This window comes from Egretta garzetta, unplaced genomic scaffold (genome assembly GCF_000687185.1).
Source record: "Egretta garzetta isolate BGI_Z169 unplaced genomic scaffold, ASM68718v1 scaffold523, whole genome shotgun sequence".
NCBI lineage: Eukaryota > Metazoa > Chordata > Aves > Pelecaniformes > Ardeidae > Egretta > Egretta garzetta.
This window is the reverse complement of record NW_009259177.1, coordinates 1,745,707-1,763,363: the sequence shown is the minus strand read 5'-3', so window position 1 is coordinate 1,763,363 and position 17,657 is coordinate 1,745,707. Positions and strand designations below refer to the sequence as shown.

At 38.3% G+C, this 17,657-nt stretch overlaps 1 protein-coding gene across 1 annotated transcript in view; it reads right to left on the bottom strand.

The window, feature by feature from the left end:
- Positions 1 to 2,492: 2,492 nt before the first annotated feature.
- ELP4 (elongator acetyltransferase complex subunit 4) overlaps positions 2,493 to 17,657 on the bottom strand; it is a gene marked incomplete at its 5' end in the record, with an annotated part of 155,751 nt that continues 140,586 nt past the window's right edge. Inside the window, one exon of the mRNA XM_035891184.1 lies at positions 2,493 to 2,624. Coding sequence (XP_035747077.1) covers positions 2,493 to 2,624 — 132 coding nt within the window. The remainder of the gene's footprint in view (positions 2,625 to 17,657) is intronic.

Here is a 17,657-nt window from a genome sequence, read left to right as displayed (position 1 = left end):
CTGCTTCCCAAGTCAAAATTGCTTTCGGTGCAGTAAATGATATCTACACTGTATCGATTATATATTTACATACTATCAGGTAGCACATGCATAGCATTATTTCACTTACCAGTTTACTGGATAAGCCAAGTCACTGTCATATGTTGTTGTAACTGATACAATATTTTGGAAGAAAAGATTTTTTGCTCCATGTTTTTGCCTCAGGTGAACAGCAGTGTACAGCGTATACTCTTAACACTTATTTTACAAAGCATGTTTAGTGACTCAGAAAAAAAAGAAATCCAGATTTGCAGAAGGAGTTCCCTTTATTATTAAAACTATTTGTTAGCTTTAATATTAACCTACTGAAGTTTTTGAAACTGAAGTCTTATAAATGCACAGGAAACACATATACATACGTGGAACACACGCTACTTGCTAACAACTTTCAGTTAATAAGTTAACTAGAAATTGACTGTGACTTTAATGGTATTTCCTCCCCTGTATGTTAAGTCAATGACCTATTTAAGTGTGTTGGCAGCAATTTATATGTCTTGTGACTTTATATTTCACAAAGAAATACTGTGTTTTGTGCTATTTACATTAAAAAGACGCACTATGTAAAACTTCACCTTTGTTAAAAATCACTTTATCCTAAGTATTTAAATTATTTCATGCTTTCAAAAGGCACAATTAAGTATCTAATGAGAACTTCCATTCAATGTTACACCTAATACAAAAAGAGAAAAAATGTTTGAGACATCAATGATACTGTTTTAAATATATTGGCATAGGAAAGTAGATGTCTTTTTGCTTTATTAAACTGACAGTTCGGTTCTGAAACTTTATTTTGAAAAGAGTTTAAAAGGATTTGTGTCTTTAGAAATAAGAAATATAACAGGCATAGCTAAAAAATATAGAAGAGAAAACCTGATTGTTACTACTAATGAAATAGCTGATGACAAAATAGTAGTCTTTTTGATTTTGATCACAAAAAATAAACTGGTAGTGACAGGATATGATGGATAGATTTGACATCCTGGCAAATCACTGTCATTGATTCAATTATTCTAATTCAGAATAAAAGCTGTATACAGTATGTGTTTATGCTACAGTGGAGTTTTTTAAGTGATTGACATTCATCATATTAGTTAGACAGTTTTAAAAGCTAGGTCTTTGTTTTACACAGCGTTGTCAGGAAAAAAAATAAAGTAGAACCTGGATTGCAGAAAAAAAATGCAAACCACTTAACCAACTCTTGGTTCCAAACCCATCAAAATAAGTTACCATTATTGCATCCTATTAACATGTTCTTCGAAGAGTCGATTTCAGTCCAGCCATGTAATATACTATTAAGAAGACTAAATTTTGAAACTGTAATGCAATCTTACAGCTGGGTGGCTTGGAAGTTCTGTGGAGAAGAAGATATTACCTTTCAAAATGGAAGTCAGCCTCAGAAGAAAGAATGCAAACCACTTTAATTTACAGGTCAGCTTTGCTTTACTGTTCTTTTGTTTGTTGAGATATACACAGAGATACATACGAAATAGTTACAAGTTCACAAAATGTGTATCTGAGGGTACAGAAGCCTGAATTACTTATATATTCTGCCCTGCTTTAGACCAGCATGCTGTGATACCCTTCCCCGAGCTCAAACGCACTCTTCTGGCTTTCTAGCATTAATGTAGCTGTCGGTTTGAATTTCAATCTTGAATTATGTCTGTTGACATAATTTCATACTGCTGACTTCAATTGTTTAGGATTACTGTTTTGAACTACATAAGGAAATAAATTCTTTCCTCTATGGTTAGTAAATTCCATTCAAGTGCATTTTAATGCATGTAGCAAGTCATAAGGCAAAGTAATTATCTATAATATATTCTGATTCAAAAAACAACCACTCTTAATTACTCACATATTAGAACAAAAACTAGCTTATGTATTTTAAATGTATTATTACGTATTTAATAAACTAATGTAACCATTTCCTGAAATTTAAGAATGGTATTTCAATTATAAAAATTAATGCTTTAAAAACATATTGTGTAGTTTGCTTTTGGAATAACACATGACAACAAACTGCTTAGTTTCATTCCTTTATTTCAATAAACCATCCAACTTATTATTCATACAAAATATTAAACGTAAGTATATAAAAATTCCATTGGGAAAAATATCCCTTCATATTTATTGTAAAAAACCATCTAGAAATGAAAGGGTAAGAGTAATTTTCATATTTTAAGGAAAGGAACAAAATCCTGCATGTTTCCAGTCGAGCAGAACAATGGCAGGACCCAACATAACAGAAGCTTTAACAAAAAGCAAAATCCAAACAAGCCCAAAATTAGTACAAAGAAACCAGAACAAAACAAAACAAAAAAAGGGCACCATATGGTAACACGTATTTTTAAAGACTGCTGGGTCAAATCATTAAGAAAAATATTTATATAAGTCATTAACACTCATAATTAGAGTGTCATATAAAACTGAGTGAAACTGTTAAGTAGAAATCACTAGAAGTCCAGGTGCTTCTTGCCGATGGCCATAGCACCACATCCTGAGCTCAGCAGTTTGGCGGATTCTGCCAGATCCTGTTTGCTTGTGCGGCTCACTGTGTCTGACAAGTCTGGAGGCAAATGCAGTCGCTGTGGCAGGAGATTTTCAGGAGGGAGAGGGAGAGAGAGACGGGAAGAGAGAGAAGAAAGAGAGAGAGGAAAAAAACAGAGAGAAGAAAAAAAGAATAATTGCAGGAGAATTTATTTTCCATAGCATATTTCAAAATGCAGTCTTTTTCCTGGCCAATGTTTACTCACACAAATAAAGCACTTCCCACTTTTAGGCTGACCTGGGAACAGTTTTGTATATTTTTAATATATTGGATTCTGCAAAGTGGAATAGATTTTTTCTCATGAAATTTTTCTAAGCAAAATTCAAATTTGCTCAAGGCATTTAATTGTATTTATGGGCTTTTTCCTTTAAAAACAAGTGTTTTGCCTCTATGTTAACCCCTACATCAAATCCTTTGGTTTCTATGGTGTTACAATATAAGTATAGTTTTATTTCAAACATATACTATTTTGTGGCAGAGTCTGAAAATAGATGATGTGATGGTCAAAAAATGGAGAGGGCTTATCCTGGTTGCAGCATTATCCTGCTAAATGTTTCTTCTTCATGTTCTACTGATAGTTGTTAATAAAAACACGCAGTGCTACTAGTTGCATTTTTATGAGGCAATCATATATGCTACTCAAACCTTGCCATCCCTTGTGAGTTGTAGGAGCATTACATCCATTTTACAGATGAGGAAACTGAGACACAGGTTACATGGTTGTCCACAAGCACACGGTCCTTGCATAATAAACCTTATTTTTTTAATAGACCTTTTTTTAACTACGACAAAAGTATGTCAACTCTCCCTCTAAGGATATTTTACACTGGAGATATACAAAAGACACGACATTACCATTTAGCTTTTGTAAAGTAAGGTGAAAATTAATGTAAAACTGAGGCTTTACTTGGTTAATTACTGGCTTGCTTTTGGACACAGTGAAGGACTGAAAACTGGTCAGATGAGCCAGTTGAGCGTCTTCTACACAGTGCAATAATTTATGAAACTGGCATCATGGAAGGAGCATATTTCTTGAAAGATTTAGTAGGCAAAGGCTAAACTGTGTGGCTCTCCTAAAATGCACACGCATCTGAAGGGAACAGGATAACAGTACTGGCTGCAAAACTGTATTAGGAGGCTGTGTGGACTATCCTTATTCTCTCCTCTTGCTATGGTTTTGCTTTTATCACAACACGTAAATACAGCTGCCTTTTATTCAATACCTTTGTAACTTTCACGGGATAAGAATTCAGTTAAAAAGCAGAAGAAATATCTGTATTTACAATGGGCTGACTGTTCAGTTCATTTCTGGCTTTGAGATTGTGCAATTAGACATAACTTGAGAGGTGCTCCAAAGCGCTTCCTACCACCTGCCGCTCCCGGCTGTGGGCAACGCGGGGAGAGGAACGTGTGCTGGGTTGTTGTCTTCTCCAAGGGAAGAAAATGCGTAAAGTAATGCATGTGGAGTAGGAAAGTAGGTGAGATGACATACCTCAGTGTTGAAATAGGAGAAATGTCTGCATTTATTTATAGTGCTTTGCCTATGAAGCATGATCTATGTATCAAAAACCACCCCCCGTATATACTGTTTAGTAACTATGCAGCTCTGACATTTCACCACATTAAAATCAGTGCTATGGTATGGTATCTTTCATGTACAGTTCTTCCCTTATTCCTAAGAAGGTCAGGCATGGCTGTGGATGTGAACTGTGGTCCATGATGCCTCATCTCTACATCAACACAATACAAACTAGGGCATGTGCCTATCCTGTTTTCCTCCTGAGAAAAACATTTGCTAGGCAAGAGCCAATGTACAACTTGGCTTGGGTTGTATGAGGGGGGCTGTAACCACTGGAAAATGAAGGATGAGGGAAAGATGGGGAGCGCAGGGGAGCACTTGGCAGATCTTTCAGTCACATTTTCTTTCCCAAAAAGTCTACAGTACTCTGCTAGCAGGGTACAGGCTATCTGGTATGTGGGAGGCGGAGAGACAAGAGAACTAATCCAACCTTCTCCCACTCACTGTTAGCATCTCTCCGCCCTCACCGCGCAGTGGGAGAGGCATCTTCCTCTAGGGGAAATGTAGTACCGCTGTCTTCCTCCTGTGACTATTGACCCTTTTGCCAAGTCTGCCAAACAGATTCAGAGCAAGGTGACGAAGAGCAAACAGAACCGAGACTCAGCAAACTCATCTTAGGCAGGGACTAACTAATACCACAGATAGGGAAGAATTGTAAACCCTGCCACACTGTCCCAGACTTAAAGTGTGGTCAAAAGAAAAAAAATCTTTGATGTTTACACAGCCTCTTAGTCAATGCTGAGTTAGTTTGCTAATATATATTATAAACAGAAAATGGAATATTTATAAATTTGCAAAGACTCAGATAGGAAAAGTAACAATTAAAGATCCTCAGATTGGACGGTGGGACTGAATTAGGCTTTTACAGATGTATTTGTTATGATACAGTGTTTCATTGCACACGTGTATACTCTTCTTCCCCCATCTTACTCAGTGAAGAGGATGCACACTGCTCATTTCGTGACTGGCTATTCAGTATTTTGTTTTCTTGTCACTGTTTACTCTGAACTTTTCTGACGTATTTATTGTACACTATTCAAACCTTGTTCTGAAGACAGAATGGCTTTTCAATAGCACATGTCAGTATATAGCACTTGAATGCTTCACAAATACCAACTGTGTTATTTTCCTAATATTCTCTTGAGATAAGGCAGGAAAGGTACCTCCATTTTAGGGAGAGGGAATTGAGGCACATAAAACACATGGAAAAAGGTATCTACTAATTTCAGAAACACGATCTGAGGCATTTAGGACTTGCTTTTGCAGAATGTTTAGCATTGTACAGCATTTCACAAGATTGAATGCTAACTTCATTTGCAGCTGTGAGTGCTTAGTATTTCTTCAAGAACCCCAAGTCAGGCACTCAGAAAGCGAGAGACACAAAATAAAAGTAGAGAAATAAAAGTGCTGGGTTGAAGTGACATGATCAGACAGAAGCTCAGTGGTATAGGCAGAGACACATCACGCCTTCCACGATATCCTTCAATCGTCTTAATTACGAGACCATCCCTCCTGCAATCCTTGCCCTCTCTACAACCCCAATTTTCAAACATTACAACAAATTGCTGGTTCTCCAGTAAGCATATTTCACAGCGTATGCCACATTCATCCTCAGATCAGATGTATTCTGAACAATAAACACCACTAGGGTCCTCTGAAAACAACTGAGTATTATCCTGCCATTAAGATCTGAATCATAGCACAGACACACTCTACCTCTGAATAAAGCCTGAATAGGCATTTCAGAATAACATTCCACATATTTTCTGCGTGCAGCTTAAACATACAAACAGGGCTGCACATATCAATTCTATTAAATATTTTAACACCGTTTAAAAAAATACTCTAAATTTTAAACTGCAAACAAACTGGAAATTCGTTGCACGGCATTATACAGACATCCACAGGTTAAACAACAGGCCTCTATTTTTGGCACCAATAGGGACATTGCGGTCACTTGAACTAAGGCAGTAAGTGATAGCATGAATAGGCTGTGATCCTTTCTGAACAACAGCATTACAGAACGATCAGACATTTGCACAGATATTTGCTGACCGCGGAGAAACAATCACATTTAAAGTCCCAGTTTAGGATAAAATGTTTTCTGGGGGACAGACTTCTCTGCGGTTTCTCAGGCTGTGACCTCCATCCCTTTCAATCTCTCTTTCTCTTATCAGTCTGATAAGAATCAGGCTGATTTTGCTCACATCGGCAATCCCAGTCCTCATTGCCCAGGCCTCCCGTCCTGCAACTGGTCTTCATGACAAAAACGTCCCTTCTCCGGTTATCTGCACTCCCCAGCCTCTGCCCCAGCCAGTCTCAGCTTTCTGCTTCCGAGCTCTCTATCCCTGCTCCTGCCAGTCCTGGGGTTCTCTTGCCCCTTTATACCCATATTCCATTCCCTGCTCCCATGCCTAGGTCCAAATTCAGTGCCAGGACACCCTTCCTTGCCTCAGACCCTTGCCCTCTTCATGCCCTATTTTGTCCTCCTCCTCGTCTCACCAGTTGTTCTTGATCTGCCCTTCTTTCTGCTCCTGCTGGCACTGCTTTCCGTCCCCCCTTCCTGCCCCTGCCCCTCTCTTCCTGGGCACAGGCGCCAGCTCCCCTCCTGCTCCCCAAAGCAGGTACATCCCTGGAAAAGCGTCAAGCTGAATGCGCGGTACTGACTGCGCCTGCGCCAAACAGGGAAGCATTTTCACAGGACAGCAAAACCACATCCCTGGCAGAAATGCTAGACATAAAATTGGGTATTTTCATTTACTCTTTTAAATAGTTGAAGGTTTCCACTAAAATATTCCAGCATGTGGATAAACACAAAACTTCCTGTAGCCTACAGCAAGCTGGCAGGGCAACAATATTTTAAGGCAAAATGGTCATAGTCTGGCAAAACATGCAGGTGAAAACAGGATCCTATAATTGCCCTCCTTGTGATAACTTCTTCAAGCTTGTATCAAAGAAAGGTAAAGTCTGTCAGCGTAAAAACCAGGGAATGTTGAGTAAACTTCCTTTGTGCAAAGTTAATTGTGTATCTGCATTATTACAGTGTGTTTAATGACATGTTCACACACTATTTTCACCTATGCAGGCTGTCAGAAAGGTTTAAACTAAGGATCCTCAGAATCAGACTCTAAGCTTCATTTGCTCGATTAAGAAATGGCTGGCTATGGAAGAAGGCTCTTACTGTACAGGGCACAGCTAGGGAAGGGGCACGATGCAGGTGCTGGTGCTTCCCGCCTGCTCTGTTTCGGGCAGGTCCCAAAGGCTTTGCGGTGATAGGAACAATTACACTGAACCCAGCTAAGCACACAGCTTTAGGGCATGCATTACGAAAGGAAAACAGTTCAGACAAAACTTATTACATACTTTGCCTCTGCTCCTCCCTATGCCTGAAGAAAACTTCTAATTACTTTATTTGTTCTCAATGGGGAAAAAAAAAAAGTAGAAGTGGAAGATAAGAAAATGTAGAATGACAGGCCAGAAGGGACACCAAGCAATCCTTTAGTCCAGTCCCACCACTGAGGATCAAATACAGCACCGATGGTTTTCTGACACTGGTCTGCCCTGTGAGACTGGGATGTAAAGATCCAAGTCAGGGCTATTCTAGGAACTTCCAGTGGGCTGGTACGTTTGGTTGAGGTGTAATTTTTCTTTTTTTTTAAACCCACAAAATCCCTGGTAGGCAAAAATACTAGCAAGTGCTTCTGCCAGGGTAGCTTATTGTACCAGGGGGATTGCTTTACAGATTTATTACAAAAAACAGACTTTCTAGTACAAGACTTTTTTTTTCTCTTCAGTATTAAGAGGATTGACAAGCAGTTTTCCTAGCAACCTCTCCTGATGTTGATTATACCTCAGTTCCAAAATGCATAGAAACAGTATGCAAGCTTTAACTGACTATAAAGGGGGCTGAAAAGAAAATAAAAATCATATAACCAAACCTAAGAGTAACCAATGGCAGGTGAAACAAAGAGCTAGCTACTAGAGATAATGTTGAAGAACTGATTACCGTACAACTACACACATACGCTACACATATTCTGAGGAATCTATTGCTACCGCATTGTGGAGGCAACTAGTGAAATCCAACCTTACACCAACACAGTATAAACAACAATCAGTTCATAAAATTACTTGTCAGATTTGAGGAAATGTGTGTCTGCACAGATTCTTTTTACACTGGCTAAAACACTCAGAAATAACCAAGGCAGAGAACATTCAAGAAACAGCAAAATATCATAAAATTAATTAAGGGCTACTAAAATCACATATTCTGTAAAATGCTTTAAGCAATAAAAAGTGTAAAAAATGTTCAGCAACATTATGATAAGCAGATATACATATATTGGCAAAATCTAACCCCAAATTAATTTTTCATATTACCCTCCCAAAATTATTATATTTTTAGCAAACAAATAAATAGTAACATGAGTGATGCAAAATCACTGAATCTCGTAAAACAAGAGGTGGGAGTTCAGGTGGGAATTCGTTCTTAATCTGATATATATTAAAATAATTCCACTGAAGTTAACCTTGTGACTCTGCTAACAGTTACATGAAGCTTTAGCAACTGAGTCCAAACTTCCAAAACTTAAACAAAAAAAAAATATTTACAATTCCATTTATTTGGATCTTTGATGAAAAAAAATTGCTTATTAGTCTATTATGGCTGCAGACCTGCCCTGGGGCAGGGACATGGGTTAATGACCTCTCTAGATCCCTTCTAGTTCCATTTGCTACAACTCCATGAAGACTGAAGTCACCAAAGCCGAAGGGATTTGGTTTAGGGGGAAGAGGGGGGTGGGGAGAAGAATTTTAGGAATGCTGGGAAAATGAAAGATGCAGACTCCTAGTTGGGGAGCTTTATATCCTACTTATTTCCCTTTGAAGCAGAACTCTTGCCATTCCATAAAGCCCACACAAGAGAACAGAAGCGGTCAGTGGTACAGCGGCCGAGTTCCTGTCACTGTTTCCCCTTCTGCTTATGATGCCCATGACACACCCCATGCATTATGTTCTCCCTTTTACGTCTTTTTGTTATTATCCCATTTATAACTACTAGCAATTATTTCTATTATCATAGTACCTAAGAAAAGACTTCAGCATTTTTGTAGTTATCATGAAAAGCTGGATTTTAAGGAGAAATCTGCAGGTTAGTGATGAAGCTGTATAAAACCTCCTCTTAGAGTGAAGAACCCCATTTCTTGCTTGAAAATTATTGAACTGTCAAGTTATTGCCACTATTACCTGATTGGAAATAGATTTCTTGATAATGAATAAGATCTCACATGCAGGCTGGGGAAAAGGAGATGGAGGCCTTTGGAAAGGAAAAAAAGTGTCAGCTTACATCTTAAGAAAAGAGGGAGCCAGTGGAGGGATGCCAAATTACTCCACAGCCACTGAGCTGTCTCTTTATCTTTGCAGTGAAGACAATCGTCCTAAACGGGGGTCTTGAGCTGCCAGTGCTCACAGCCAGCTGTGATACAGTGCAGCTGTGCACCCCCAAAGTGGGCTGCCAGGTGACAAAGAGCTGTGCAAGAAGGAGCTGGCAAGGCCCTGCCAGGTGCTCCCCACTTTGCTCAGGCCCTGGCCATTTCCCTGTGCCTGTTGCAATGTTGGAGCTTGCTGATCCAGGTATGATCCTCACCTGCTACCCTGACTTCTCAGCTGGAGAATGGACTTGCCTCATAACTAGGGATCTGTCTGGCAGTCACCAGGACTTGTGTTTGACCCTGGTTACCTTCACTGAACCTGCTCTGCTCTTCTTATTTGGGCAGCAGGGGAAGGATTTAACAGCGGTGGCTGAGCCCACCAGGGACACTGGGCATACCTACAATGCAATGGCAACACGTGGCACTGATTCTCTGTGGTGACCCGAGCCACAGCTTCAAAGCCATTGCAATATGTCTGTTTACATGGCAAAAGAGGTCCTGAGTGAACCAGGTTGACCTGACATCCCCACAGGTCGCATCTTACATTTCTGAGGTAGCTGACAAATGATTACAAACTCCGTAAGAGATACACATCTCAGGAGCATCTTAGCCTTGCCAGACAATGACTTTACTGCTTTCTTAACATGTCATCATCAAGCAGAGTAACTAACTCGTCGTCTTCACAAAAACAAATTACTACCTTTGGGCTTAATATAAACACAAAGACATGCAGGTGCGAGCCCAAATTTCTTCTAGAGAGAATAGTTTGTTCAAATGTTTGACAAGGAGCTGACTATAAGTTTTGGTCTTTTCCCTCACCAAATTTGCCAATTGAGAGGCACCAGATATGTCTGTTATGATGAAATGAATTCTACTTTATATGATATATAGTCTACTGGAGCGACATATAACTTACGTTGACGTAACTTTGTTAACAACTCACATACAAATCTGACAATAACACTATGAAAAGATAAAAATTCTTCTTAAGGCCACAAAACCTAAAAATACCTGTGAGTTAATTAAGTTCGCTCCTCAATAGCAAAACAGTAAGCTCTTTACCACTGAAGACTTTATAAGCTCTCACAGCAAGGACTAGAAAAGTCATTCCAACTGGCCTACCTAGACCTGTGTCAGGCAGAAATCATACGATAGTCCCGAAAGTTGGTTACGAGTAGTGTCTCACAATCTATAATATCTTGTGGAGAGAATGGTGCCAAACTATCCTCCCGAACTGCATTTAGGTCTAGGCAAACTGTTTTTAAACTAATTTACTAAGCATCTCTTACATTCCTGTTCATATTACAATTTTCTCAGTACTTCAACAAATTCAGGAGACAAACCAGCTGGTAACTATTTTTCTGTATAATGGACATGAATTCAGTTTCTTCTTGTTCTACTATATTCACAGATGCTACATTACCGTTTTTAAATCCCAGCCATGGATAAAATTTCTAAACTGATTATAAAGACAAAATGCTTGACTTTTAAAAAGATAATTCTAAAATTTTCTACTTTTCAGGTAACGGTGATTGACTTATAACTCATCACAACTATATCAACCCATGTTAAAATAAGTACATCTACTATATGCATTTCCTATTTCTTTTTTTTAAGTTGAAGCATAATCTGAGCCGTCAAAATTAATTATTGTTAACATCAGGTGTTGAGAGAAGGCTTCCACTAAGAATAGCTGATAAATATACTTCTACCTACATATCCCTGTCTGTCTGCTAAAGGACACATCTCTAATATGAAAATAATTTTTTATATATAGCTAATAGTACTTAAAATACTTGAACACAATTCTAAAACTCTTACTTTCCATCACTTACAGAATGTAAAATAAAACTAGGATAATTCTCATTTTCACCTCATTCACAGGACGGTGATGTTTTGTTGTGGGTTTCCAATATTACAAAGAGATTATTTAAACAGTGAATTTAAAGACACCTGGCAAAATTGAGAACCACTAATAAACCCACTCCATTTTGTGAAAGATTTTGTGAAAGCCGTTTTACGTTTCAGCACGCTGAGTCTTAATATGTGCTTCTTCCGTGCAGCTTTCCAGTGTATCTGCTTTACAGAAGTGATATGATAATATCCAAGAGAATTCAGTTCAAACTGTGCTGATTTGTTTGGATGTACCACATGGTACGGTTTCTGTTCTCTGACCAGAAAACTATGCAAAGTACTTAAAATCTGAATTCCCAAGTCTGAATTTAAAACTCAGTTTATTTAAACACTAGCTGTTGCGAAGCAAAAATCTTTCAGAGATCATTTGTACCAATAAAATTCTATTCTGTACGTGTTTGTGTAAAATGAATCCCTAGGGGATTTCACATGGCTGAAGAAGTTCCAGTAACATGTGAGTAGAGACAGGTGGGTCTTTATCTGTGGAGCATCAGTCACTACTTTTCATTGACAGGACAGGAAACAACAGCTAATTGTCTGAACAAACTCTTTAATTCCAAAGAAAAACTCCAAGATGTGTTAAAGACCATTTGCTACATGTGAAGGGACACAAGGGAAAGATAAAAATATCAGGAAGATTTACCTTCTCTGACGCTTGAGAATGCCGACTGTTTGGCACCACGGGGTGCTCTAAATCACACGTGCAATAACAGACCCATTTCGTATTAGAACCGTAGTGTCTGCATAATGAAGAAGCTCCCCATGTTATAAAGGGGGCTGGACTCATCAGTGATGGTTATAGACTATCCAGGGACTACAACTGTTCGACTGCTCCTCTGATCCAAAATTCAGAGAAATAGATGGTAATCTTACAACCAGAACTGTACTAAATATTTACATAGCATACTATTGTAATACTTACCGATCCAGCTCTTATCAAGCTTATATTGAAAGACTGTCCTGAAGAGTTTATGGTCTGAATACACAAAGCGGGTAAAAAGGAAGAAGTGAAAGATAAAATAGCCAGGAAGAATGAAAGAGGTCATGATATATAAATACTGTATTAATGCAAAAGCTTTTTTTCCTTTTTAACTAAAAAAATGTTCAGTGAGAAAGAGTACCCTGCATAGAAAGGCAAGTGGAAGAGAATAGGGAAGACATTAAGTGACTAAGGGCTGAAAAGAAGATGGAGTGAAGAAAGGGAAAGATGGAGGGCAGGAGGAGATATATTATCTAGGCACGTTATAGTTGAGATTGGAATACATTGTCTAAAAGCTGAAGGGAAATACTGCTCCAAATTCAAACAGCAGTTCATGAATCTGAAGGTATCATCTACATCCAAAGCAAGCAGACTAACATTGCTCCCGTAGATCTCTTCTTTTTGCTGAATTTCTCCTCCCTGGGCTTACGTAAGAGGAGTGTGGGACCCGTGATGCAAGTCTGAGTAATTCTAGGGCTCTCAGGATAGTCCGGATGGATGTTAATGTTAATGTCACATTCTCTTCTTTGATGGATTCATTCAACCTAATTGCAGCTGTCTACAAGTCAGCTATTCAGTCTAACCTATATTATATACTTAGGATGAGATGAATCATCCTTGCAAGTGCTTGCCCATCTCTGCTGACTATTCAGGAAACCTGGATGACTAGCTTAAACTAAATTCTTAACTTGGATAGTAAAAGGTCAAGGAGAGGAATTCAGTCTTACAACATGAAGCTTCTCACTGAGTCAGTGCCTCCACTACATCTCCTCTTTCTTTGAATGACATTGCAACATGCCACAAAGTACGGATTTCGCATCAAACCACAGATGGCTCACTGGAAACGTTCCAGAGTTGCTGGCGATGCCTGCGCTGCTCTACAACAACTTGGGTCTCTCTACTGGGAAGCTTGAGAAGTGTTCAAGATGCTGTGTGTACAAACAGAAGCTATGTAAGTGAGGAGGAGGGAGAAATAGCAATCAGAGACAGAAGCATCTGTTCTAAGATGTCCAACATATTGTAATGTTACTGTCACCCTCTACAATTTCAGCTAAGTTGGAAAACTAAGCAAATATTTGAGTTCAGATCCAAAGCTATCTGTTAAAGTTCACTATAATCTATCAAGCTTCTGTCTCAGTTTAAATATTTTGTTACATTTCAGAAAACTCATTAATACACCCATTTAAAAAGCACTGCTTTATCTTGGGATGTGCAACAATACAAATAACTGATAAAATATATTCTGCCTCTTGATAAAATTGTCCAGACAGATTTCAGCGCTTCACAGAAAGGTTATGCTCCAAGACAGGTAACTCACACTGGCAAGTCTCCATTACAAGCGCATTTCAACGCCTGATTTGCCAACTCAAAAAAGAGAGACAACAGAAATGCCAACAGACTTCTGAAGAGTTCTGCCAGCTATTGCTAAAATACACATTGCCCACAAGCTTGCACTGATTCCACATATCTAGTCTCTACAGATCCTACCAAATTTAGAGTTTAATGAAGTGCTTTCCTAAGAACAGGAGAAAATGGGAATTGCTCTGTGACTCTGGAGCAGCTCAGCTGTGAGCTGCCCCACTGCTGCCTCAGAGGTTTTTCTAGATTTTGTATACATTGACTATGCTTATTTCCTCCTACACATCCGTTTCAGAAGTCATAACTCCACATGCAAATGCACACATTACTTATTACTGCATACGAGTTACTGATAACGGCCAATGTGTCTACCCACAGAATCTCTCCAACGCATGCAGTATTGCTCTAGAAAGCAGAGACCGTGTGAGCTGTATTGTTTTACATTTGACTACACAACGCAAACCACCCGTACAATATATCCTTAATGCCGCTGTTTCAAGAGACCAGTGTCACAGGTTTGGCAAGTTGCTGGTTATGAAGAAAGAGCGTGTAGGGGGCCAAAATGTAACTGCTACCTGGGGGGGTATTGTTGTTTTACACTGGGAGTAGCCCTATGCTCAGTAGCCTATTTACTTTTTTAGGTCAGCTAGAATTAGAAAATTTCCATTGCTAGGCAGCCCAGCACATCTGTGAAGCATTTCTGGGCGTTCAGACCTGAAGCACGCGCTGCCCAAAGGGAAGATTCATTACCCCGTGTTACACGGCCCGCCAGTCCCTCCCCCAGACGGCACGAGGGCTTCGGCAACAGGAAAGCGCCTTCGTGCAGAAATGTATTACATGACCAGAACACAACAATTAGCACATTTGTAAAGCTTCAGGGATAGGAACAATTTAATAGCTTTTTGAAGCAGACTAATTTTCTGGAGCTTTTTATCTTCTTTTTTTTTTTTTTTTCTTTTTTTTATTATTATTTTGCTTTTCATGCATGGACAAGTTTTTCTTTGCTACAGGTATTTTCTGAGTCTGCCTGGCAGGATTATTATGTGTGGAGAAACACAAATTATTCAATCACTTTAAAACAGTGCTAGAGAAATGAAAAAGTGCTATTTAAGTGCAAACTATTATTACTAATCTCTGTTTTAAAAACAAGTATCATTTAGATAGATAAAGGTACTGCTAGTTTACAAAATTCTGCATATTTACAAACCAAGGCTGCTAAACAGACGACCGGTTTGTTTATGTTTGCAGCTTTTCACAAGCTAGAAACCAGCTCTGCAATGGTAAACGCCACTGTCAGATGCTCCACACTAAGGCAAAAACCAGGCCAGAAGAGAAAAAAAAAAAATTTCTGCTATCACTGCCTCCTCACCCTAAAAACTGGCACCGATATAGGAAGTATGGTCAGTTCCTGTAACTCCCAGGTGAGGAAGTAGAAATTATATAGCTCATATTTTAATATCTCTTATTTTCAGTACTAATCGCCCGTGACTCATGAGGACTACAGTTTAAAATTCCAGTTAACAAAGCCTTTTGTAGTATTACTACGAAATAATCCTAGACTTAAGAAGTGTAATTTAATATCATGATGTTGGATTACTCTGTTTTGGTATGAAAACATACTGTGGCATATTTTTACTCAGTGATTGATATCGCTTATACAAAAAAATATAAAAATTGCATTGGTTGACTACTCTTTGGCAAACCAATGCTTTAAAGGAAGTTTAGGCACAGAATAAGAAGTTGCTGGGGGAAGGTTAAAAGACAGGTCACGCTGACTCCTTTTTAGGTGGCTCTATCTAAGACAGTAGGACTCAGTGTAAACTGAAACGAATGTTAAATATGAATGACAGAAACTGGTATCACATTAAATGCAAGACTTTTGCGGGTAACTGAGATTAAAATAAACATTACTATTTATCTGGAAGCTGGGGGGGAGGGCTGAACATTTGAGCAGATTCTTACATCAAACATTTTTTTTTTACAGAAACTATATGTCAAATTATAGTTATTTGCTTTCAGTTGTTTCTAGCAGTTATTCAGTTTTGTACTTTTCATGTGTCGGTATTTTTTTCATTTTACTTCTTTATTCCCTACTACAAGTAAGTCTCTTTAGAGCAATAAGATCTTTAAAATCCCTTTAGTGTTTAGAAATGTCAACAATTCAGTAGACTATACTTGATGAATAGGCCAGATAGAAAAACCTGCCTCAAGTTTTTATCTCAAGAGAAGTAAGGTGCTTTGAAGAGCACTTGATTTGAGATTTAGAAGCCTGCTGCTATTCAGCCAGCCACTCTTGAGAGCTGTTAAGTCCTGACCCATAGCATGAAAACAGGTTGGAGGGAGGGAAGAAATACTAGTAAGAAATAAATTTTGTACTCCCCGTATAATTATTTCTTCTAAATACCATTTAAATGTTTCTTCCTATAAATAAGTAAAAAACAACTAAGAGACCAGGCAACCTTATCAGACGATCTTATTTGAATATTTTGAATGTAGCTAGAACTTGCCAGGGGGAACAGCCACTGCACTGGAAAAAGATGAGGCTCTAAAGGAAAAAAACAATATCTAAATGGTTCTTTCCATTTGAATAGACGGCACTGACATATTAAAGCTTCGTATTTTTGACAGGAGACATAGAAAACAAAGAGGTTTTTGCTTCAAAATATGCAGTGGAGAAACATTAAATGTTTTGGTTTGCTATAATTACAAAAAATATTTTATTTTTCCTTTGCTATCACTTCCACAGCCTACAACCAATCTCAGTACCAGACTACAATGAGTTCATTCAACATCATAACGCAATCAATTTAAGATATGTGCACACCAATAATAATATCAGATGAAAATTAAGCCAAACTGTAAGTCAATCCTTTTATATGAGTATCTTAACTTTGTTTATTGTGCTTGAGCATGTGCTCTCTCTCTCCTCAGTACTTCAACTTGGTAACTGGTTCCTTGAATGAGAACTTAGTTAATAACCTAACAGCAACCAGCCACACTATTTGGGCAATGTCGCATCAGTATCTTCTGCCCTACTTTCTGCATCTTTGAGTTTCATAGTGATATAAAAGAAAAGGCAAAACTAGGTCATTCCTGGGCTGAACAAAAGAATTTTTTCAGTAGTATAAGTTACTGACCTTTCTAATAAGCCTGTCTTTCCCAGCAAACCAGGTAATCCAATCCAACTCAACTAATTAATGGTATCCTCCAATAACTAGCAATAACTCTAGTACACATTCCAGTGAATTTAGGAGAAACATTTCTATGGCTTTTCTAAAGCCATTACACTTAAGAAACACTCTATTTCCTAAATTAGAATAAATTTTGGGGATTGTGTTTGGTTATTAGTTGGCACACACACGGTAGATATTTTGCACTGATTGATGAACACCTCTGCACCTGAGACTCTCTGGTATGCTGTGATGTCCTTTTTACCTGAGAACATTCACCTGTAAAATCATCTTCTTTATAAGCTCACTGAATGTCTTAAAGTTAGCAATCTTTGTAACAGAATTATAAAGAAGATAAGACTTTCTGAAATGAAACATATGATGGACATAGGAAATAACTTACTGAACAATACTGCTGGTGGTTTTCATGGCCACAAGAATCACAAGACATAAAGTAGGCAATAGTCTCCGTGATCATATTTCTGTATTATAGATAAAGGATACTGCACTTAAAGCACCACTATGAACAATCAGACTAGCCTACCAGTTGCAGGAAATCACTGTTTTTATTTGAGAAAGATTCATTACTCTGAAGTTACCAACAGGTAAGTTTTGAAGAGTAAAAATCAATCAGTATTTT